At 34.5% G+C, this 25,163-nt stretch overlaps 1 protein-coding gene and 1 non-coding gene across 2 annotated transcripts in view; one reads left to right on the top strand and one right to left on the bottom strand.

Moving 5' to 3' along the window:
- Positions 1–25,163, top strand: part of ZFC3H1 (zinc finger C3H1-type containing) — a 53,079-nt gene that overhangs the window by 12,985 nt on the left and 14,931 nt on the right. The window contains exons 3-23 of the mRNA XM_032295714.1: positions 1,223–1,287; positions 3,984–4,182; positions 4,663–4,886; positions 6,354–6,477; positions 10,215–10,312; positions 11,646–11,855; positions 12,049–12,213; positions 13,108–13,245; positions 13,850–13,971; positions 14,362–14,511; positions 15,228–15,402; positions 15,652–15,783; positions 16,462–17,001; positions 17,084–17,193; positions 18,136–18,267; positions 18,377–18,498; positions 19,404–19,505; positions 20,079–20,198; positions 21,155–21,338; positions 22,664–22,850; positions 24,758–24,946. Of these exons, the coding sequence (XP_032151605.1) occupies positions 1,223–1,287; positions 3,984–4,182; positions 4,663–4,886; positions 6,354–6,477; positions 10,215–10,312; positions 11,646–11,855; positions 12,049–12,213; positions 13,108–13,245; positions 13,850–13,971; positions 14,362–14,511; positions 15,228–15,402; positions 15,652–15,783; positions 16,462–17,001; positions 17,084–17,193; positions 18,136–18,267; positions 18,377–18,498; positions 19,404–19,505; positions 20,079–20,198; positions 21,155–21,338; positions 22,664–22,850; positions 24,758–24,946 (3,488 nt within the window). The remainder of the gene's footprint in view (positions 1–1,222; positions 1,288–3,983; positions 4,183–4,662; positions 4,887–6,353; positions 6,478–10,214; positions 10,313–11,645; positions 11,856–12,048; positions 12,214–13,107; positions 13,246–13,849; positions 13,972–14,361; positions 14,512–15,227; positions 15,403–15,651; positions 15,784–16,461; positions 17,002–17,083; positions 17,194–18,135; positions 18,268–18,376; positions 18,499–19,403; positions 19,506–20,078; positions 20,199–21,154; positions 21,339–22,663; positions 22,851–24,757; positions 24,947–25,163) is intronic.
- On the bottom strand, positions 9,273–9,395 carry LOC116528066. The gene has a single exon (XR_004258842.1). It is a non-coding gene; the product is annotated as a small nucleolar RNA SNORA17 (small nucleolar RNA).

Raw genomic sequence — 25,163 nt, 5'->3', positions numbered from 1 at the left:
ACCTCCTGGGTTCAAGTGATTCTCCTGCTTCAGCCTCCCAAGTAGTTGGAACTACAGGGGCACACCACCATGCCCAGCTACTGTTCTGTATTTTCAGTAGAGATGAAGTTTAATCATGTTGCCGAGGCTGGCTTTGAATCCTGAGCTCAGGTGATCCACCTGGCTCTGCCTTCCAAAGTTCTGGGTTTACAGACATGAGCCACCACGCCTGGCCACTCAAATGATTTTCTAATGTATCATGTTGCAACAAATTCACATTTATAGAATGAGCCTTTTAACAGAACTCATTCGTCTTGAAATTTGGTCATTGACTTCTCTTTTTGTTGACTGAGTGCTTGATTAGTCATTTCTCTTATTTATTGAATGTTGCATATTCTTTCACCAGTAGGTTCACGTGAGCAGTCAAATTAGGATGTTTGGAACACTGACGGGTGTGGTATTATGGTAAAAACACTAGGCTTAGAGTTAAGATCTAGTTTAAATCCTAGCTTTGCAACTTCAGTTTGGTCATCTCTTAAGGAAAGATTTCTGAATTTTTAACATAATCTGTTTTAGCTATAAAAGTATCTCAACAGGATTGTAAATGTTCTATATCTTTATTATGTGATGTGTAAAGCTGTTATAGATGAGCTAATCTACAAACTTAAGATTTTGTACACTGTTTCGTCAGTCATCTGGGTCCAAAGCTAGGTTACTGGAAAAAAATGTATGGATGGACTCAATTTTATTGAAATTTAAGCTGCCTCTACTGATGCTTTTCTAGATTGAATAAATAAAAGACCAGTTCTCTAATGCATAAATCCAATACAGTCTGCAAACTTTGAATTCATCCCAGCATAGAGGATTGGATTAATTTAGTCATCATTATATTCTGTCAGTGTGGATAATCCACTTGGTAATGAAGTGCTGCTGCTTGTTTCTATGCTTTATAAATTCTGTTCTTATTTGAAATGACTATTTCTAGTCCAGAAGTCATTTTATTAAAGTGTGGTTTTATTTTAATATTTTGAATTGTTTTGCCTTATAACTTTCAATATTGAGGCTAAGAAGTTTGTTCAGATTTTCATTCTCTTTAATAGTATTTTCTTTTGGTTGAGAGACTGAGAAAATGAGACCCTTTAATGATATCCTTTAAAATAATTATCAGATATAATTTAGGATTATTTTATTTTAGATTGTGGCTATCTTTTAGAGTATTCAAAAAAATTATTTTATTTTAAAGGATTGCAAGATAAAGAACAAAATTTAACAAGAAGAATTAGTACCTCAGATATTCTGTCTGAAAAGGTAAGATACTGCTTTGTGAGACTGGATCATCTCTGTAATACCAATTTTTGCATTGCTTTAATTTGTTTTTTCAAAAGGGAAATCCTGTCTTACTTTTCACTCATTTTCTTTTATCATTACTGTAACTCCATTTGGACATAAGCCTTAAAGCTAAGAAATTCTGGAGCTCCATCTTGTAGTCTCTTTTCCCTGGGTTCTGCAAATTATGTTTCATTAAAGCATTGTATATATTCATGCAGGATCTTTTTTAAATCATTTGTTTTTTGAATCTTAATTTTGATCCAGATATTTTCTCTGTTTCTTGTGGGTTATCCTGTGTGGGTAAGCTTTGGAGTTAGGTAGACCTTCACCTGATATCAAATTCTACCTCCGCTTCTTATTAGCTGAGTGATCTTGTATAAACTATTTAGCCTTTTCTTCTATATTCTTTTCTGTAAAATGAACTTAATGTCTTCTGTTATCTGGGTTGTTGTGAGGCTTCAGTAGAATGAAGTACAGAAACATCAAGCACTGTGTTTGATGTGCAGGCAACAATATAACCCAGCAATATAACCCAAACAGGCACTCAGTAACCCAAGTCTTTTCAGTTTGTTGACATAGAGATCTGAAATTGCTGTAGTTTTTTCTTTTGAGATTTCAGTTGGCTTTTCTGCATAAATTGAAAAGATTTAAGTAGCCTAGGAGCTTTAGGAAAAAGATGGCCTTGAATTTAGGAATGATAATATGTAGCATACACATACATATTTTTAATACCCTCACAATAACCCTGTGAATCAAGTTGACATATATACATTTCAGAGATGAAATAAGAATCATATGAGTAGATTAAGTGACTTGCCTAAAGTTACACAGGAACTAAGTGTCAGAGCAAGTAAATGAGGTTGTCTGACTATTGAGAACTAATGAGCTTAGTTCTGTGCTCTTGCTGTTCAAGTAGCTATCTCACATAGAATATAGGTGGGTGACAGAATCAGTGGTTTCTTTCATTTCAAAGGGAGTAGTTGCAAAAAATAATCAAAAGTCTCACTGGGTGTGGTGGCTTATGCCTGTAATCATAGCACTCTGGAAGGCTGAGGTGGGAGGATGCCTTTAGCTTGGGAGTTTGAGACCAGCCTGGGCAACATAGTGAGATCCCAAGTTGAAAAAAAGTAAATAATTAAAAAAAAAAAAAAAAAGAAAAGAAAATATTTTATCTCAACAGAATAGTGAGGATAATTTTATTTTAGTTAAACTCTCTAGATGAGCACTGTTTAATGGAATTTTCTACATTAATGGAAATGTTTTATAGCTGTACTCTCCAATATGGTAGCTATTAGCTACATGTGGCTATGAAGAACTTGAAAAGTGATTAGCGTGGCTTAGGTACAAATTTTTAAGTTCAGTTTTAGTCGACTTATATTCAAATAGCCACATGCGGCTCATTGCTACCATGTTGAACAGCACAGCTTTAGAATTTCAGTATTAAGCAATAGAATTTGGTATGTTTAAATGACTTAAAATTTAAAAAAGAATGATGATAATTTTAAAATAATTGCTTACCTGTACTTATCAACAGTGGAAAGGGTAACTGTATCCTGGTTTGGTTAAACTGAAGTACTGAAGTGTATGATAGCAGTTAAGGGTTTATAGTAGTTCATATTCAGGTGAAATCATTAGTTAGTGTCCACTATTTTCTTTATGTTTAACAATAGAAATAATTTAATTGGATTTGAGGAGAAAATATAATTACAATTTGCCTATAAGAAAAAGTTATTAGATAAGTGGGCCTTAATCTTTTTCGACTCTTCCTTTCTCTTCTATGCACATACATAAAGAAAAAACAGTGTTTTATGTTTAACTTCAGGGGTGGGGAAGCCAAAGGAATCCCCCTACGCTTTATTAAAATCCATGGACTCAATTTAATTAAGAACCTCTAGGGAGCCTGACATTTTTCATTTCTATTTTTGCTATAATGTAGAGAATAGATTAATTTTTAAAACTATTTCAAAAGTGAAATGCAAAAATTAAGTTATCTAATTGGAAAAAAGTTACCAGACATCTGCTTTTAACATTATTGTCCTGTTTTAGCTTTCCTGAAGAAAATTCTTGGGTGTTCAAAAATATTTAAAATATTCAGATAAATATCTGTAGCCTTAGAACACATAGCAGTCAGCTGTAAACAAATCTCTATAGATTTTTCCTTCAATAGTAATTTATAGAATTAAAAAATATACACAGTAAAAGAAAATCTGTAAGTTTGATTCTTAACATTCAGCGTGTGTCCGTTCTCTATTACTTGAGAAGCTAGCAAATCACATAACCATGGAACCACTTCTGTTTTCCTTACCTCTCCTGGGTCTTGATTTCTTCCTTGCATTTGTTTCCATCAGACGTTTATTCCTTTAGGTTTGGGAAGCCCTTTTAAATATTAGTTAATAACTCTTTTATTTTTTGCATTATCCTATTCTATCAGTTGTACTACCTCACCAATGCTACATTACATATATACACATACATTCTGCACACTGATCTTCTATTCATATATTAGGAGTCTTGGGCTATGGGAAGTAAATTAGTTTACTTATTTTATCTGTATTTTCCTTGTCCTATTTGCTGCCAAACTTTAAATTTTTATCTTATAAAGGATTTGACTTGATGAAATGTATAAGATAAGTAATAGAATTTAATAATTTAAACTCGTTCTTTTTTCTTTAAAGAAACTTGGTGAAGATGAAGAGGAGTTATCTGAATTACAGCTTCGCCTTTTGGCTCTTCAGTCAGCCAGTAAAAAATGGCAACAAAAAGAACAGCAGGTGATGAAAGAAAGCAAAGAAAAGTTGACTAAGACGAAAACTGTGCAGCAAAAAGTTAAAACAAGCACAAAAACACATTCGGCCAAAAAAGTTAGCACTACAGGTGATCATTTCTGCTATTTCTGTTAGATTCTTTTTTTTTTTTTTTTTTATACGGAGTCTCACAATTCTCCTGCCTCAGCCTCCCGAGTAGCTGGGATTACAGGCACCTGGCACCAAGCCTGGCTAATGTTTGTATTTTTAGTACAAATGGGGTTTCACCATGTTGGCCAGGCTGGTCTCTAACTCCTGACCTCAGGTGATCTGCCCACCTCAGCCTCCTAGAGTGCTGGGTTTACAGTCGTGAGCCGCCACGCCCAGCCTGTTAAATTATCTTGGTTGAGTTCATGTATAAGTATAGTTTTGAGATTTTAATTCACTGTTTTGAGTTTGGGGAATTATAGGGCCCTAAAATGGAGGACAATCTTGTATAAACAACTTAAGAGGAGCATCATCATTGATGAATCAATAATAAAAATATTTTTTAAGACTCTTTCTTTTATCTCCTAATAGATACTGATGTTTATGTATTTTTCATTTAAAGCTAAACAAGCATTGAGGAAACAGCAAACAAAGGCATGGAAGAAACTACAACAGCAAAAAGAACAGGAAAGACAGAAAGAAGAGGATCAGCGGAAACAAGCGGAAGAAGAAGAGAGACGGAAAAGAGAGGAAGAAATCAGAAAAATTCGAGATCTCTCAAATCAGGAAGAACAGTACAATCGATTCATGAAATTGGTTGGTGGCAAGAGGAGATCAAGAAGTAAAGTAAGAAATACAAAAATATAAAATCAAAACATTACTCTTGTGTCCTTAAAGTCTTATTTCATAGATTCAGTCAAATAAGAGAGCTTATTATATAAATAACTCAAGGAAAAAAGGAAGGTAGGTTATAATTGGGAAAGCGTCTTTTGTAGTTGTAGGTATTAGAAGTAGAAGAAATGAAGGCTAAAATTATGATAAACAGAGACTGCTTTTAGCTTATCATTTTCTATTTAGATGAAAGTAGGATTACTAAATTGGGGTGAAAACTTATTCTGAAAATGGCCATTTCTTAAGTGCAAGAGTAGATTTTCATTAGTTTTTCATTGTTAGTAATGTAGATTTAGAAGTGTGTCATGACTAATTATGGACTATTTTAATAAATTTTAAATCATATAGTAATAACCTTAGTGCATGTGGCTATTTTGTATTTAGTGGTCAAGCATTTGTTGAACTTTTACTATGTATATGAACATGGTAATCCTCTCTTTTTCTCTCTCCCTTCTTTTACCCTCTCCACCCAAAAAGAGTACACTTGAGAATGTATGAATGAAGAGTAGAGGAATGTTAAAGAGTAAATTATTTAATTGAAGGTTTGCTTAAGCAAGGAATATTATAAATATTTATACATTGAACTATTGAACTTTTCTTCTTCTTTTTTTTTTTTTTTTTTTTTTTGAGATGGAATCTTGCTCTTGTCTCTCAGGCTAGAGTGCAGTGGCACGATCTCGGCTCATCTCCCGGGTTCAAGTGATACTCCTGCCTCAGCCTCCTGAGTTGCTGGGATTATAGGCGTCCGCCACCTCACCCGGCTAATTTTTTTGCATTTTTAGTACAGATGTGGTTTTGCCATGTTGGCCAGGCTGGCCTTAAACTTCTGACAGCGTGAGCCACCATGCCCAGCCAATAGTATCTTTTTCTAAAGATAAATATGATATTATATGCACATTACTCTTTACCTCCTTCTTGACAGGTTTTGTTAGTTTTTAGTTTATTATAAACTGTCTCTGATAAACACATTTAGCCAGAATTTATAGTTTTCAGGTATCATTTACTTATAATTTAAATGTTTTTGAATTTTTTGGGAAATATTCTATATATATTCTTGATGACATAAAACTTCCATGTATTCCTCTAGTTTCTTAATTATGCAGAAGTCATAAGTGTGTAAGAGTTTGATGTCATTTTATATAGGGAGAGCTAATTATTTAGTGGCTCAGCTAACAATGAGGGATTTCATCTGTATAGCTAGTACTTTGGAAATTCCATTTTCTATCTGGTGATACAGTTATAAAATGTCAACCAGTGTAGCTGTCATTTAAATGGAATTTCCCAAAGATGTGATAGGCACATCTAACTGAATCACCATGATTTTTGATACTGTTCCCCAGAAGATAACTGTCAGTTCCTTTGTGATACGTGACCTAAGACAGAAAATGGTTTGAAGCTAAAAAAATAATGTTGTATGCTTAGTCTTCAGATCCTGACCTGAGGCGATCCTTAGATAAGCAACCTACTGATAGTGGAGGAGGCATTTATCAGTATGATAACTATGAAGAAGTTGCTATGGATACAGATAGTGAAACCAATTCTCCAGGTATGAGCCCAAACTTGAAACCTTTGTGTATTTACATGTATTAAATAGAGAATGGTCATTATACTACTCAAAACCTTGAAAGAAACGTGTAATGAAAGTGAGATTTGCTGATGAACTGTATGATGATAGACATTATTTGTTGTTGTAAATGCTTAGAGAGCAAACCTCAAGTAAGTAATATTAACCTTTATTTCAGAGTGTTTCTAGATAGCCTGTAAATTAAATAAATAGATAAATAATTGTTTAAACTCTGTTAATTATTTGCTCTAGAAAGTGAAGATTGGGCCAAATGCAGTGGTTCACGCCTGTATTCCCAGTACTTTGGAATGCTGAGGTGGACAGATTACTTGAGGCCAGGAGTTGGAGACCAGCCTGGCCAACATGGCGAAACCTTGTCTCTACTAAAAATACAAAAATTAGCTGGGTGTGGTGGTGTGCGCCTGAAATCCCAGCTTCTTGGGAGGCTAAGGCATGAGAATTGCTTGAACTCAGGAGGAAGTTGCAGTGAGCTGACACAGCACCACTGCACTCCAGCCTGAGTGACAGAGCAAGATTCTGTCTTAAAATATAAAAAGTGAAGAATGGGAAAGATGAGAACACTACTTTTAGAAAAACAACAAACTGTTGATCTTTATATCCAAGATTCTTTCTGCTTTAAAGAACAAAAGACCTCTTTTGCTATTTGGCGTCTGGTCTCTTTCTAGTGTGATAATTTGTTAGGAATTTTGAGATAGAAAGTGATACTAGTGGCATCTCATGAAAGACTGATTAGAACTGGTCAAAGGTGTACTCTGCTTTAGGTTGCATACTCTAGAATCTGACTTAACTTTGAGGGCTAAAGACTTGATTTTGTTGATGTTCAGGGGTGATTGGCTGTGAAAGACCTATTCCTTCACAAATAATTTAAAACGTAATACTGAGGCGAAAATGGAATGCAATTGGCATTCCAGGAACTGGAGAATTTGGAAGAACACATAATCAGTGTATTTCTCCCTGTAGTCACATGGTGAGACCAAATCAAGACTAGAATCCTACTTTGGTGTATCTAGACTAGAGACTAAATGAAATATGTGTTATTTGGCTAGCGTTTATCAAAATGCTCATTTTTCAGGTTGTTTTAAGCTGGTGTTTGATAGTCTTACATTATGTTTTGAGATCATAATTTAATTTGCTTTGGTCAATCTTTAATTTTCTTACTTTCAGATTCTTGGAGATGATTCATTGTAATTCCCAAGTATTGACAATATTATTAACACTCTATTTCTATAAAATAACTTTATGATCTGTGCTTTTTAAATGATCTTGTAAAGCATTATACAGAGAACATGTTCTGTACGCAGCTTTGTCAAATTTTAATTTTTTGCCACATTAACTGTAGATACATATTTTTTTTCCATTTTATTCTCAAATTTTGCCAACACAGACATATTATACTTGAAGAAATGTGCATTAAACAAATCTTTTAATTCACTTTATCCTATATTTAAAAAAAAATGTTTTCCATATAGTGTTTTTCCCTTAGAGGGGAACAAAAGAACAAAAACAAGATAATTCAAATACAGTGAAGAACCAGTTTAGCATGTTAGGTGTCAGGCAGTTTAAAAATTGCCAAAAGATTTTTTTTTTCACCAGGATGCCACAATAGCAGAACAACTTAAAAATTAGAATACTAAAATGATGGAGTGGTCCCAGTAGCTGCCCCTGGCTAGCAGGAGCACACAGTGCCACCAAGGCAGAGGCCAGGACCAGAGGCAGTGATTGTCCCAGTGCCAGCCTGTCCATCCCTGTAATGAAAGCCAAGCAGGAACTGCAGCTGCATGGCCTTGGGGGCGGGTGGACTTGTGGAAAGCCAGGCTCTGAGGCTGCAAACACCCTGAGCACCACTGGTGGTCCTGTATCTGCACATCTGTTCCAACCAGCCACCTGGCACAGGGCTAGACCTACATTCTGGTCTCTGCATCTTGATCTGGGCTGGAGCCCGTCCACCTGGTCATTCTGGTCAGTGCTCACACTGTAAGACAATTACAGGTTGTGTCAACTTCTTTCCTGTGTTAAAAACAAGAATGGCTGGACGTGGTGGCTCACACCTGTAATCCCAAAACTTTGGGAGGCCGAGGCGGGATGATCACCTGAAGTCAACAGTTTGAAACCAGCCTGGGCAACATGGTGAAACCCCATCTCTACTAAAAATACAAAAATTAGCCAGGAATGTTGGCTTGCTCCTGTAGTCCCATCTACTCGAGCGCCTGAGGCAGGAGAATCACTTGAACCTGGAAGGTGGAGCATGCATTGAGCTGAGATCATGCCACTCCACTCTGGCCTGGACACTGAGCTAGATGCCATCTCAAAAATAAATAAATAACAAGAAATCTTGACACCGAATCAGGAGCACAATAAAAGTGTCTACTGTTAATACTATTAACTGAATCAAACACCAGCAAACACTTCCCTAGTCCTTTGTCCTCCTGGTTGGTCCTCACATGGTAGGTAGCATGAATCAGCACATAATGGTCTTCGGTCTTTCCTACCACTAGTTTCTAAAACTCATGAATGAAGGCTGCTCTTGCTGAGGGCACCCTCTACCCCTCTATTGGCCAGCCCAACACAAAGGTTAGAAAAAGTTCTGAGAAGTTTCTCCTGGCCCCTGGCAGTGAATCAGGACTGGATAAATCTGGATGAGGACAATGTGGCCTGGAGGACTTACCTCAGAGACCACTGCACTCACTAGGTCCACCTTCTCTCCCAGTAACTAGGAAGGGAAAACATGCCAAGTCCACAAAATAAGAGCCCTATCAAGTGTCAGACTATTAAACATTCAAACGTTCATGGGGCAGAACACTGAAAAAACATAGCATCTTCTCTCTGCCACCTAATGACACAAATGTGACACAGCAGCCACATCCACAGCGCTGTGTAAAATGTTCCAAAGATTAGTGTATATTCAGATGATCTCATTTGGGCCTCAAGTCAACACCATATAAGGCATGTGAGTAATAGCTGTATTTACTTGTGAGACCTGGGATAAAGAAGAAATGTTAAATTTTTTCTAACATTATATAGTTAGTGGATAGGGCAGTAAGAGTAGTCTTTGAAACTGCTGTGTTTCAGTGAGGCTAACAAGTCATTGAAGATAATATACACAGTTATTTTTATCTGCCACCAAGGAAGAAAAATGCTGAGATGCGTCAATTTTAATTATTTTAAATTAAAATGTGAAAAAACGTGCACCTTATTAAATACACTAATTCTTACTCCTAGTTTTATTTGCTTTCTACACAGCTTATATAGTCCATTTCCTCAACTTTCTTTTGCACTACAAGAAGGAAATAATGAAGTCACCACATCATTGTTTTCCTTTGGCTAAGGCATTTTGGCAGGATTCATGAGAATTTTTTGTTTCATTATTTCTTAAAAAGTATGCTTGTGTTTTTGTTTTTGTTTTTTAAAGTATGCTTTTAGCTTTCCTGCTCTCTTCTCTGATATCTTCATTAGGTTAAAAGTGGAACAAAGTGAGAGTTTTGAGGGACTGATTGTTTAAAGTGAATGGCTGACTTTATGATGATAGGACAATTTAAATGGCTGGAGATGGACTAAGGAGGGTTAAAGATTTTATCAGAGGTTGATAAGGTCTAATTTGCACTCCACCTAGATGTATTTCTTTAAACATAACATAAATTTAATATATTCCCGATGGCGTATTTCTGTTACTAAACTCTTAACAAAAATTTTTTTTATAGCTCCTTCACCAGTGCAATCATCATTTTTCTCTGAATGTTCATTGGGATATTTTTCTCCAGCAACATCTCTTTCTTTGCCTCCACCACCTCAGGTTTCTGTAAGTCATAGTTGATTTCTAAGAAAATCATTTTGTCTGATCTTTTCTAATTTGCTTTTAGAAACAAATGAATGGTTAGATTTGAAGAGGGCTTAAAATATCAGAATTGCTTATCAGAATTAATAGCAGTAAAATATGTGGAATAAACAGGTGATTACACCAGCAAGCTATCCATTTGATAGATTTTTTCATAGCCAGTTTTTAATTTCATGCTGACTTTTCAGTACCTATCATGTTTCCTTCTTCTCTTTGCTCTCAACTGGTAGCTATCTAGAAAATTTATTCAAAAACATACGTTATCCACTGTTTTGGACGATCTCTTTTTTAAGGAATTGGGATTTACATGTGTTAGGGTGCTTCTAAAAATTAATACTCTCCTTTCTCCTCTTTTCATAAAAATGGTTATTTTTAACTTGACAATCCAGCAAAAGAAAAGCATTGCCTATGAAGTTATTTTTCCCTGTCTTCTTAAAAGAAGTACCAATCCTCCCACTAAAAACAAAACAAAGACACAAAAACAACAAAAGGAAAAGGAAGTAGGGGATCAGACATTAAAAATTTTGAAGTTATTTTTAGATTGAGAGGGCCTAGAGATCAAATTGAGTATCTTTTAGTAAGTGTAAGAGGGAATCTTTCCATTTCAGGAAAGATGTCTAGTGTCTTTCTAGAACATATATGGTGAGGCGAATGTTAGAGCCAATGGTGAGAGAAAAAACATTTTCTTTGTTGTAATGTTTTCTTTCGGGAAATGAATAAATGAACTAAATTCGGAGAGAAATACTGGAAGATCTTTGTTGCAAACATATACCCAAATTCAGGGATTTGTGTAAAATTAGTTTCCTTTACAGATACTCTCTAAAAAACTGTTTAAGAGAGTAGTGGTGATTCTTTTTGATACTTAATTAGGTATCTCTGGTGCTCTGAACTGTTATTCACAGAATCCCTTGATTTCTACTTTTTATTTTTTACTGAAATATTATGTCTTGGGTTTCAGTATCTCTGCTTGCTTTCAGGTAATCATCTAGAAGGAAAGACCCTGTATAGTTTGATATCTATATCTTCTAGAATGCTAAATGGATATAAGAATGGGAACAGAGAATTTTCTGTAATTTTCCTTGAAGTTAATAAATGTTTCAAATATTGTTGATTTTTTTTTAATTGCAAAATTAACACTTTGTGGTTGGTTATTGATTTCTGGGTTTGTTTTGAGGTTAACATAGATTACTTACAGCTAAAATCATAATGTTTATTTTTTTGTTTAATATTGCCGCAGAGATAAACATTTGAGTTGATAAAATTTGTGTTGCAATTACTTCTTTTTTAAAAAATATAGTCTCTGCCACCCTTGAGCCAGCCTTATGTGGAAGGCCTGTGTGTTTCTCTTGAACCTCTACCTCCTCTACCACCATTACCACCTCTTCCACCTGAAGATCCAGAACAGCCTCCGAAACCACCTTTTGCAGACGAGGAAGAGGAGGAAGAAATGCTGCTTCGAGAAGAGCTACTTAAATCTCTAGCAAATAAAAGAGCTTTTAAGCCAGAGGTAATTTAGGTATCTGAACCTCTAGGTGGTGCTCTTGAGCTTAGCTTTGGGTAGTCCTACTTTTTTCTGGTTACTTGGGATTCATTGGGCTTTTCAGCAAAGTAGGGATAATTCTAACGTTCTCAATATTTTTAAAGGTGGCAGAAATTTATTTTTATTAGGAATGTTTCATATGTGTCTCTTCCTTATATAGGAAACATCCAGTAATAGTGACCCACCTTCACCTCCAGTTCTGAACAATTCACATCCTGTGCCAAGAAGCAATCTATCAATAGTCAGTATTAACACAGTGTCTCAGCCTAGGATACAGAATCCAAAGTTTCACAGAGGACCTCGTCTTCCACGAACTGTGATCTCGGTAAAAACAAAAATTTAATGCTACTTTTATTCAAACAGTTGTGAGAAATTTCTATAAAGTTTTGTTGTCCTGTTTCCTATGCCTTGGTTTATTTATATACACACATATATTCACATATAAATGCAAAAAATTTATTTTTTTAATGTATTAATGGTAAAATGAGAGCAACACCTTCACTTGAAAACTGGTAGAATTTGGTGACAATGTGTTGGAGGAGGTATTGTCTTCATTAGAGTGATGTACTTTTCAACATTTTTTCCTATGGAAATTGGCTCATTCAGATTTTCTATCTTTGTTTGGAGGGAGAATTTTAACAAATTCTATGTTTTTATTTCTCCCATCTCTTTGTATACTTTGTGTATGTTTTCCAATCAATGACTACACTATGATGGAAGAAATTATTTATGATGTTTATTAAGGCGGTTGAAATGATAGTTTCTTTCTATCTTGTTTTCTAATGACCTCAAAGTAAAATAAACAGAACAAAGCCAAGTTGAAATCTTGCCTCTATTAGGTAAGCCAGCTTTGGCAATTTACTCTCTATATGTATTCATAAAGTACAGAAATTTGATAATTATTACATAAAATTAACAAAATAATTTTTCTTTAGTTTTAAAAGTTAATTGAAATTGTATTATGGTTCTTTGTATAGAAAGTTAGAGAAAACAAAATTTTAATGAGGAGAGTAATTATGGCATAGGAAGACTTAAAGAATAGACAACATATTATGTCTCTGGCATATAACCGTATTGATGGACACAGTGAATTATGTAATGCAACTAGAAGGAGCCATAGACTGTCTACTTGGAGCCCATTATTTTTGTGGATTGAAATTCAAAGAGGTTAAATGACATCCTTTTGTTATCACGAGTAATAAATATATTGTCTTTGCAGCTTCCAAAGCATAAATCAGTAGTTGTAACACTAAATGATTCAGATGATAGTGAATCTGATGGAGAGGCTTCCAAGTCGACAAATAGCGTTTTTGGTGGGTTAGAGTCCATGATTAAAGAAGCAAGACGAACTGCTGAGGTAAGTAAAGTAATTAACGGTGGAAAGAAAGATGACCTGTTGAGTCATTAAAGTTTTTTTCTGAAAAATTAAACGGTAGAGTTATAGATGTTTAATAACATTGATTTGTGGAAATATTTTAAGTGTTTGTGCTATTAGGACTTTATATATAATGAAGCATGTGTCAATGTAGATTGATTTTACTATTAAAAGTTGCCATTATTTGTTTCCTATTAAGTATTCCCTTTTTCAAAATAGTAATATCGGTTGGATAATTGTTCTGTGTAGTGAGGAGACTGTTGTTTTAGAATTGTGTTACGTTACCAGAAAACAATTTTTATTAAAATATATAATAAGTACAACTTTTATCCTTTTTTCTCTATTATAATACTTGTTTAGCTGTGATTTAACTCAGTGATTTTCAGACTGTATATCTTGACTCCTTGGTGGTGTATACAATTTAATAGTTATCAATCAGCATTGTTTTAGAAAAAAATAGAAAATGTTGACATTCAGGTATTTCTAAATAAATTCAGTATACACTGGGTTGCAATGTAAAATATATATCTTAGTATGGAATTTTTGAAAGCTGATGATCTAATTGACATCAAATGTATTTTTTTAGCAAGCTTCAAAACCAAAAGTACCTCCAAAATCTGAAAAAGAAAATGATCCTTTGCGAACACCCGAGGCTTTGCCTGAAGAAAAGAAGTTTGAATACAGATTGTTAAAGGAAGAGATTGCCAAGTAAGTGTAATTTTATTTAAGTAACAGTAAAGGTATGTGATGTGTTCAAAACTTCTCTAATAGAGTTTATTGGCACTGGTAAGTGAGTTTTATCCAAGATACAGAGTTAATGTTTTATAACTCACACAGAAGAGGGAGCTGGATGGTCATATATAGACTTGAGTAGAGTGATGTGCTGAGACATAACCAGCTCAGAAAAAAGATGAAAACACTCAAAGAGAAGAACTCCACTGTCAACTTTGAATGCTAACTTGGCTCATGCACGTTGGTCATTATCTTTATTATTAGTTGGTGTGCTTAATATTGTTACTTCATGAAATTGAATATACTTTAAAAATAGTTTAAGTTTATTCTTGGGTGTAATACGTATATCCTTTTTGATTGTTTTAGTCGTGAGAAACAGCGTTTGATTAAATCAGATCAGCTGAAGACAAGTTCATCATCCCCAGCAAACTCTGATGTGGAAATTGATGGTATTGGTAGGATAGCAATGGTTACTAAGCAGGTTACAGATGCAGAAGCAAAACTGAAAAAACATAGGTGAGTCTTGTTATCTTCACATATCTAATTGTTCCTGTGGTAGAGAAATATATATTTGTGGTGTATGTCATTAATAAGCATACTATAGGATTATATATTTTCTTACTTTAACTTTCACGAACTGTCGAGTTTTTGTCATTTTGTTGAATGGCATACATAAAGTAATGAAATTAATGTTTAAATAAAAACACCAGCCAGACTTGGTGGCTCACTCCTGTAATCACAGCACTTTGGGGAGGCCGAGGCGGGTGGATCCCTTGAGATCAGGAGTTCGATACCAGCCTGGCCAACTGGTGAAACCCCATCCCTACTAAAAATACAAAAAAAATTTAGCTGGGCATGGTGATGCATGCCTGTAATCCTAACTACTTGGTAGGTTGAGGCAGGAGAATCGCTTGAACTGGGGAGATGGGCTCCCATTGCGCCTGGCTCAACATGAATATTTACTGTAAGTTTTCAATAGTAATTCACATTACCTCAAGCTTAAATATTTTTTGAAAATATCAGACACATAGTTACTGTTATCAGTATAGCAGTATCAATTTAAAAAGCTGTGTGATTAATATAAAAAATATTTATCCCTTTAAATTCTTATCTGTGTCTCATCATAGATGCAGTTTTAAAAATTGTGCTAATATTTTGAAAAGTTTTTTATTCTGACAGTGTCAGTCTGCCCTTGTAGGGAAACATTAAGAATTTTGTTATTTCTCATTTAGGATTCTCTTGATGAAAGATGAATCTGTTTTAAAGAATCTAGTGCAGCAAGAAGCTAAGAAGAAAGAATCTGTTAGAAATGCTGAAGCAAAGATTACAAAACTTACAGAACAGCTTCAAGCAACTGAAAAAATTCTGAATGTTAACAGAATGTTTTTGAAGAAGCTTCAGGAACAAGTAATTATTTTAAATTAAAATATTGTAGTCTCCCATTCACTACACATTTTTATAGGCTGAATTTTTTGTAAGACAAACCCCCATATACTAAAGCCAGCAAAATATGTGTAACCTATAGTTCTCATTGAGAAATAATATTGGAATATTTTTATTTTCAGTTGAATGCTCTGAAGCTGCAGTGTTTGAGAAGAAGAAATTTCCTGCTTTAAGGTTTTCATTTACGTTTTCAGGATTATTCTTTATTTTCAGATTCACAGAGTTCAACAGCGTGTTACAATTAAGAAAGCTTTGACTCTAAAATATGGAGAAGAGCTTGCTCGGGCAAAGGCAGTGGCTAGTAAAGAAATAGGAAAACGTAAGCTGGAACAAGATCGCCTTGGGGTGAGGTTTTTTATAGAAATGTTTTACTTTTGGAAAGCAGAAAGTTTTTATGATAATTTTGAGGGTAAGGTGTATATGTCAAGTAACTCTTTACCATAAATTCCAACAGATTAAGATTAAAGCTTTGTTTTTAAATGGCATCCACATTTTTGGATGCCTGCTTTTTTTTTTTTTTTGAGACGGAGTTTCACTCATGTTACCCAGAGTGCAATGGCGCGATCATGGCTCACCGCAACCTCCGCCTCCTGGGTTCAGGCAATTCTCCTGCCTCAGCCTCCTGAGTAGCTGGGATTACAGGCACGCACCACCATGCCCAGCTAATTTTTTGTATTTTTAGTAGAGACGGAGTTTCACCATGTTGACCAGGATGGTCTCGATCTTTTGACCTTGTGATCCACCTGCCTCGGCCTCCCAAAGTGCTGGGATTACAGGCTTGAGCCACCGCGCCTGGCCGGATGCCTGCTTTTTTATTTTGTCTTGACTTTGTTTTTTTCACAAGTCATAGATTAGCTAGCAAAACTGTTGACTACTTATTTATATTCAACTCTATTTTATTCTCTATATTGATTTAGTTTTATAATGTTGGCATTGTATGGTGGGGATAGCACAATTATTTTACCAAAAGTTATTTATAAAATCACAGTGATATAAAATATTTTTATCATTTTTCTCCCTTAGCCAAACAAAATGATGAGACTGGACAGTTCTCCAGTATCAAGTCCAAGAAAGCATTCAGCAGAACTAATTGCTATGGAGAAAAGACGGTTACAAAAGCTGGAATATGAATATGCCCTGAAAATTCAAAAATTAAAAGAAGCCCGGGCCCTTAAAGCAAAGGAACAACAAAATATCTCTCCAGTTGTTGAAGAGGAACCTGAATTTTCTTTACCTCAACCTTCACTTCATGATTTGACACAAGATAAATTAACCCTGGACACTGAAGAAAATGATGCTGATGATGAAATTTTGTCTGGTTCAAATAGAGAGCGAAGAAGATCGTTTTTAGAATCCAATTATTTTACTAAACCTAACCTTAAGCACACTGATACCAGTAACAAGGAATGCATAAATAAACTTAATAAAAATACAGTAGAAAAACCAGAACTTTTTCTAGGGTTAAAAATTGGTGAATTGCAAAAATTATATTCAAAAGCTGATAGCCTAAAACAACTGATTTTAAAAACGACCACAGGCATTACAGAGGTTTTGCATGGTCAGGTAATGGAACATTTTGTATTTTCTATAAAATCTGGAATTCACCCCAGCCTTATTTGCCTTACAGAATTATTTTCTTTTGCAGGAGATTTCTGTAGATGTGGATTTTGTCACAGCACAGAGTAAAGCAATGGAAGTGAAGCCATGTCCTTTTAGACCCTACCATAGTCCTCTTCTAGTTTTTAAGTCCTACAGGTATAAAATATAAAAGAAAAATTCAGTAAGCTTAAATTTCAGGATTTTCTCTTTGGTTTTTAACGTTTTACCTTGGATATTTGATGATAATGAAAAAGCAGTTGAATCGTTGTTACTGATAACCGGACGTATCTTTTTAAGGAACATAAAAATTAAGTGTTCTGCTGTTGGACTCAAACCACACTCTATGTTTTTTTTTGTTTGTTTGTTTTTTGCGATGGAGTCTTGCTCTGTAGCCAGGCTAGAGTACAGTCTCGGCTCACTGCAACCTCCGCCTCCCATCAAATCACACTCTTGAATCTGTCAATTCTTATCAAATTCCAGTTTCTGGCTATTGGTAGATATGTGGAGAATTTTGGATTTCTGTTCATTAGGGATTTTAGGAAAAATAGTTGGGAGTTTCAGAGGTTTTTTTAATTTTTGATTTATAATTTTACTATGATTCAGTCTAAAGTGCACTGGCTAGCCTTCATAAAATTAATTTAGACATTTTCAAATTATTGACTTTGTGGGTCCTCCAAAGTTTTTAGACTTCTAGAAGTTGTCAGAATGTTAAAAGGGTTGTATAATTTTATCTTAAAATTGTAAAGCACGTTCCAGGTAGTATAAACTTTTTCCCAGTTTTCTTGTCTTGGCTGGTAATGTGTGTAAGAACTACCATTATTATATAGCATTTTATCATGTGGTGAGAAACGACTTTTAGAATACAAGGTTTTTTCTATTTCAACTATTTTGTGTTCTTGGTTTAAAAAATGGCATGTTTCTATCACGACATCCTGGCTGTTTTCTTGAATTAATTTTGGCATTAATTTAATTAGATAAATAGTAAGCTCATAAATAAAGTATGGAAATTTTAACTTGAGAAAGAAAAACTAGTATTTTCTTAGTTTTCTGAGGAATGTTTACGGGGCATAATATGCCTGTTTACTCTCTTCTCCTTAGATTTAGTCCATATTATCGAACCAAGGAAAAACTTCCCCTGAGCTCAGTATCATACAGTAACATGATTGAACCAGATCAGTGTTTTTGCCGTTTTGATTTAACAGGAACATGTAATGATGATGATTGTCAGTGGTGAGTAGTTTTTGTAAACATTCTGTTATTTGAAAAATGGTCTTAGTTGCTTAATTTTGATACATACATGATTATCTTTTCTGTGTGTGTGTTTTTTTTTTAATTTTAGGCAGCATATACAAGACTATACGCTTAGCCGAAAACAGTTATTCCAGGACATTCTGTCATATAATCTGTCTTTGATTGGTTGTTCAGAGACAAGTACTGATGACGAAGTTACTGCGTCAGCAGGTTTTTAAAGACTTCTTACTCTCTCCCAAATGAAAATTAAATTTAGGCAACTTAAAAATTTTATATTTAGTTGTTGACATTGTAAAATACTCACTATAATTCAGTACATTTACCTATGATACTTTGTCTAGATTTGCTGTGTCCAGTGTAATAGCCACTAAATACATAAAAATTAAGGTAAAAATTTACTTCCTGTTATACTAGCCACATTTCAAGTACCCAAGGGCCACATGTGGCAAGTGCTTCCCAATAGGACAGCACAGATTTAAGACATTTCCAACGTTACAGAAAGTTCTTTGGACAGAGCTCATTTAAGTATTTAGTTCCATTTATTTAAAAGAAAATATTAAGCTATTTTTATAGAAACTTTATTATTGATTTTAACATAGGACTCTTTTTACTTACTGTTTTTAAAAATAGAGGAAATTATGAAGGCTGTTGCTTCTAATTCTATAATGAAATAAGCCTTTATACACTTTGACATTGTAGAAAGCAGAGATTACTGTCACACATCGTGAGCAAATATTATTAAGCTTTTTCTCAGATTTGGTGCCAAGTAATAAACTGTAAGGTACAAATCTTTTGGAAGTAAAGGAAATAATAATTACTAAATTTGATGTTGTCACAGCCCAGAGTGATTGTAATGTCACTGAATCTATTTTATTTTTCCCAATTTGGGACTTCAACTTAATTATTTAGTTCATTTCAGGAACTACTTTATGATGTGGTAGATTTGCTATAGTAGTTAAGATAATACAGGCTTTGCCCTCTCAAAGGCCATAGGTGTTATTGACTAGTACCATATGCTTATCTTTAATTCTTAAATTAGTTCATGTCATACATTTTAATTATCCTAGTCTCTGTAATTGATGTTTGTCATGAAGATTGCATTGCTCTTATTTCAGAAAAATATGTTGAGAAACTTTTTGGAGTAAATAAAGATCGAATGTCAATGGACCAGATGGCTGTTCTCCTTGTTAGCAATATCAATGAAAGTAAAGGTCATAGTAAGTATATATATATATATGTGTGTGTGTGTGTGTGTTTATGTGTATATATATATATAAGTGTGTGTGTCTGTATTGTATCTCTTTCTGAAAAGGACTTTTTTAGTTTCTGTATGACAGAAATTTTTTTGGTATTATGTTCTTAATATAAAATACATATCATTTCAGGCTGGGCGTGATGGCTCACACCTGTAATCCCAGCATTTTGGGAGGCCAAGGAGGGCGAATCACCTGAGATTGGGAGTTCAAGAGCAGCCTGGCCAACATGGCAAAACTCCATCTCTACTAGAAATACAAAAATTAGCCAGGGGTGGTGGCATGTGCCTGCAGTCTCAGCTACTTGGGAGGCTGAGGCAGGAGAATCACTTGAACCTGAGAGCTAGAGGTTTCAGTGAGCTGAGATAACGCCACTGCACTCCAGCCTGGGTGACAGAGTGAGACTCCATCTCAAAAAAAAAAAATTATTATTTCTAAGTTGGAGTAAATGTAGTTCTTTTCAAATATTGTTGGGTATCCTTCAAAATGTTAAAAAAAACCTAGTTATATCAATTACCAATCTTCTGTCTACTTTAGCTCCTCCATTTACAACCTACAAAGATAAAAGGAAGTGGAAGCCAAAGTTTTGGAGAAAACCTGTTTCAGAGAATAGTTTCAGTAGTGATGAAGAACAGTCTACAGGACCAATTAAGTATGGTAAGAAGCAAGAAGTTATGCAATTTAACATCCAGAATTAATTGTGATGTTCCATCTTTATCTGCCAGTGCTTTGGTGAATCAGCTTGCCTAGTTAAATTTTTTTTAACTATGCTATTGGTGTTTTAGGCAATACAGTTATTCACTATGCAGAATTGCTTCCAAAATTGCAGGATATTTGTGTTCATGGCTCCTCTCCAGTAAATGCAGGGAGCACTGCTTAGTAAATAATTATGACTGCTTCAGATATTTCCAAACATACATAAGTTGGCAGGGAGAGCAGCTGTCATTTGAGAACCACTGCCTTGCCTGTGGTTCTCCTTAAGGGCAGGTGTTCTATTTTACTTCATCTTTGAATATGTTTTCTGACATGCAGAAGGCTCATAAAATGAGAATGAACAAATGATGACTGAACTGATGAACAAAATAATGTATGAATGAGTACCTGTATATTCAGCATATTTTACTTTCTAATTTCAAGTTTGCATTATTTGTGAATTAGCAAGTGTCCAAGAGATGTATACTATTATGTGCTTATTTGCATTAATGTAAAACTTTTGTTCTAGTTTATATATCTTTATAAATTACATTTAATTTCTTAATTATAATTTGCAGTTTAACAAGTGTGAATTCATTTGATAATGAAAAAGCAATTGAATCATAGTTACAGATAAGTGGACTGAAAAGGTAATGTCAGTTAGCCTTAAAATAGCAGAGTCCTAATTACTCCTTTTGTTCTGGTGTAATTTTTAATAGGACCTCTTTCCACTCAAAGGGGTCCTGGTTTGAATGATAAATTATGTGATAGCTCTACCGTAAAGCTATAAGCTAATGTATGCCATTAGACTCTTTAGGTGTTTAAGTTATTTTAAAGATGAGACCAATTGTTTTTTTTTTTTTTTCTTGTGTCTGTAGGCTAAAGAAAATATGAAGCTAATGAAACTTTTTTTTTAATAGCTTTCCAGCCAGAGAACCAAATAAATGTTCCAGCTCTCGATACAGTTGTCACTCCAGATGATGTTAGATACTTTACAAATGAGACTGATGACATTGCTAATTTAGAAGCAAGTGTGCTTGAAAATCCTTCTCATGTACAACTTTGGCTCAAGCTTGCGTACAAGTACTTGAATCAAAATGAGGGGTAGGTCAGCTTCAAATCTTTGTATAAACAGTTGCACATTTATATTTTTATGTTTGAGGTTTTTTTCACCTATGGTAATCAGTCAGGTTTCTTTCCTAGTATCAATGGAGTCTTTGTTTTTTTTGACAAAGCCAAAAGCATTTTATTGTTTAAAAGCTATTAGACAAGTTTAAGATTAGATCTTGAGTTTGTGTGCATGGGTCAGTGTATGGGTAATAAATTATACTAAAGTTTTTTACTACAGTATGCCTTTATTTCAAAGTAGGATTAGTTAAAACAGTAAATTCTAAGTGGTGGAATGATTGATCATTGTTTTTTTTTTTTAAATCGTAGTAGTCATAGTCTGTTAATAAACCTATGGCAAAATAATGGCGGAACAGGTTAAATTTTGTTGATTTGTAATGCATATTTAAAGCTTATCTGAGAACCTCCAAATTGTGCATTTTCTTTTTGTCTGTGTTGTATTAAATTACATGTATTTAAGTAAGGTAAATAGTAATATACAACCAATAGTTCCTATTGCAAATGGCATCTTCTAACTTCTTGATAGTAGGAATTAGCCAAGAATAATCTTCCCATAATTTTAACTTTATAGTTATAATAATTCAAGGGTTTTTTTTTTTTTTTTTTTTTTTTTTTTTTTTTTTTTTAACTTTTTAGAACATATTTGACTATCTTAAAAGCTTTTAAATAAGGCCATGCTGCAGAGTGCTAATAAACTACGCATGGCTGGATGCGGTGCTTATTTAACTTTCCTGTGTCATTTCCATGTTAATGGGATAAGTTACAGTGTTTTCTTTTCTGACTCATTTAGTGAGTGAAGGCCAAAAGAACCGTACATTATTTTATGAATAGGATCATGAGAAAGAATTATCTTCTCCAAGAGATAGCAAGCCCTTGACCGTTGAAAAGAACTATTATATTGAAAGCTTTGATATTTTGTACTTGCAGTAGCTGGCCTTGAGAGAGTTGTTTAACTTTTCCCATTCCTGAGCAGTGTAAATCATAAAAGGTATTGCTGAATATGGACATAAAGCATATTTGAAGTTGATAATCTTAGTGGTTTTATAACACTGTACTTTTATCTGTGGTAAATGCTTACTGAACATTGACTTAAAAAAATTGTTGGGTCTGTGGAAAATCGGAAACTTTTTTAGGCACAGAATTTAAAATCTTAATCTAGTACCCTTTTCCATAAGTGACCCTGGCTTCTTGGTAAATTCCAATAGAAAGTGGAATTTTTAAATTGAATCATTGAATTAGCTCTATTTAAATTTTCAAGCAGGTTCTAAAAAGCACTCCTGCCTTTTCTTTTATATATACAGGGAGTGCTCAGAATCCTTGGATTCTGCTTTAAATGTTCTGGCACGAGCATTGGAAAATAACAAAGACAATCCAGAAATTTGGTGCCATTACCTCAGATTGTTCTCAAAAAGAGGAACCAAGGATGAGGTGCAGGAAATGTGTGAAACAGCCGTTGAATATGCTCCAGATTATCAAAGCTTTTGGACTGTGAGTAGAAAAGATAACGTGTGTGAGTGTCTGTGTGTATGTATAATCCTTTGGATCATCTTAAATATGTAGCTTAATAGAGCATATGCCTTATCTGAATATAGATATAATAACCTTACTTTCAGTTTCTATTAACCTCAAAGCCACTTCTTCTGGATCAAGATATACACTAAGCAAGAAGAAAATATTTAGCGAAAAGGTGATTTTTGTTGTTGTTGTTATTAACTTCACTGGTAAAGAAAAAATGTAAACTTATTAAAAATGTCACACTTACCTATTCTTACACAGTTTTAGTTTGGGCACAGTTAAGTGTAGCTTTTGTAAGACACCTAAAAAAAATGTTTCTTTTAAATTTTTCTTAAATTGCCTCTGTAAGATTATAATGAATGCCAGGAAATAGTTTTGTCTTTTTATTATTTCTTTCCCTTGCTTATGGGAATAATCCCAACCTGTAATTAACACTAATATCAAACCTTGCCAAGCTAAAAACATTTGATTGAGAAAAAATGGCCTCTTCCTCTTTCTTCCAAGAGAATGGGATGGTTTTTTGGTTGTCATTTTTTGAGACAGGGTCTCACTATGTCACCCAGGCTGGAGTGCAGTGGTGCAATCATGGCTTATTGCAGCTTCGACTTCCCAAACCCAAGTGATCCTCCTACCTCAGCCTCCTGAGTAGCTGGAGCCACATGGGTGTGCTACCATGCCTGGCTAGTTTTTAAACTTTTTGTAGAGATGGGCTCTTGCTGTGTTTCCCAGGTTGGTCTTGAACTCTTGAGCTTAAGCAATTCTCCTGCCTGGGCTTCCCAAAGTCGTGGGACTGTAGATGTGAGCCACTATATCCAGCCAAGAATGGGATGTTTTTTACCCAGACTTAAAATTATAATTGATCCACTTGTGAAATAAAGTAAGTATTCATCTGAACTTTTATCACCTGAACTTGGGAGCCATTAGTTTCAGATAAATTTTTAAATACATCTTTTGCTGTCAGATTCATCATTTACTTATCAACTGAAGTTGTGAACCAAATAGATTAGGATAACGTGATACCCCTTAATAAGCTTGCTACTCTGTTTCTTACTCTCTGAACTTAGGTACTGAACAGATTTGGATAGTAAAGGATGCTTGATTTTTCTTTTCTTTTTTTTTTAGTAACCTAGAACATAGTACCAAAGTGAATGCCATTGATCACCACAAGATTTTATAGGGTGTGGAATATTCAAAAGATGTAATTTTTTTTTTTTAATCTTTTTCGAGATGGAGTCTCCCTCTGTCACCCAGGCTGGAGTGCAATGGCATGATCTTGGCTCACTGCAACCTCTGTCTCTCAGGTTGAAGCAGCTCTCCTGCCTCAGCCTCCTGAGTAACTGGTACTGTAGGCATGCACCACCACGCTTGGCTAAGTTTTGTATTTTTAGTACAGACGGGTTTTCACCATGTTGGCCAAGCTGCTTTCAAACTCATGTGATCTACCCACCTCAGCCTCCCTAAGTGCTGGAATTACAGGGGTGAGCCACTGCACCCAGCACATTTCTAATATAAATCTATTCTCAAAACTTTTATATAGGAAGCAACACAAATTATATGTGATAATAAATGTGTTGAATAATCTTGCTGTGATTTATCCTTTAAATCAGGGAAAAAATAAATGAAATTGCTTTAGTAATGACTCTAAGAGTACATCTGTATTGTTTTAGTTTTCATCTGATTCCGCTTTCTGATATATGATAAGAGAGGGAGTCTGAGTCTAGGTTACAGTACTGGAAGATGGATTTATACATTTTTACACTTACCCTTTTTGCAGAAGTTGCAGATTTGCTAAGAGATGGTTTCCTAGGAAATATGAAAAGTCTATAGTTTTGGTTTATTTCTATAAGGCAAGATTAATAATATAAAGCCCCTTTGGGCAGTTTCTGCACCTAGAAAGCACCTTTGAAGAAAAGGATTACGTATGTGAGAGAATGTTGGAGTTTCTGATGGGAGCAGCCAAGCGGGAAACATCCGATACTTTGTCCTTTCGGCTTTTAGAGGCTCTTTTGTTTAGAGTTCAGCTGCATATATTTACTGGAAGATACCAAAGTGCACTGGCAATTTTACAGGTAAGCATTTGTTACAGCATTTAACTGCATTTTGTAGGAAAAGTTTAAAAGGTCCGCATTATCCATAGCATTATTTAATGGTTGAAAGCACAGGATTTGGATTTGAATCCTTGTTTTTCCACTTACTAGTAAGTCAAGTGACATTAGGTAAGTTTATGACTTTATTTCCTCATTTGCCTGATGGGTATAATACCTTCTTTAGAGTTTTTATAAGTTT

Source organism: Sapajus apella, unplaced genomic scaffold (assembly GCF_009761245.1).
Source record: "Sapajus apella isolate SASKATOON/1434 unplaced genomic scaffold, GSC_monkey_1.0 scaffold2, whole genome shotgun sequence".
In the NCBI taxonomy this organism is placed as follows: domain Eukaryota; kingdom Metazoa; phylum Chordata; class Mammalia; order Primates; family Cebidae; genus Sapajus; species Sapajus apella.
The sequence above is the reverse complement of the archived record's forward strand: the minus strand, read 5'-3'. Positions and strand labels throughout refer to the sequence as shown.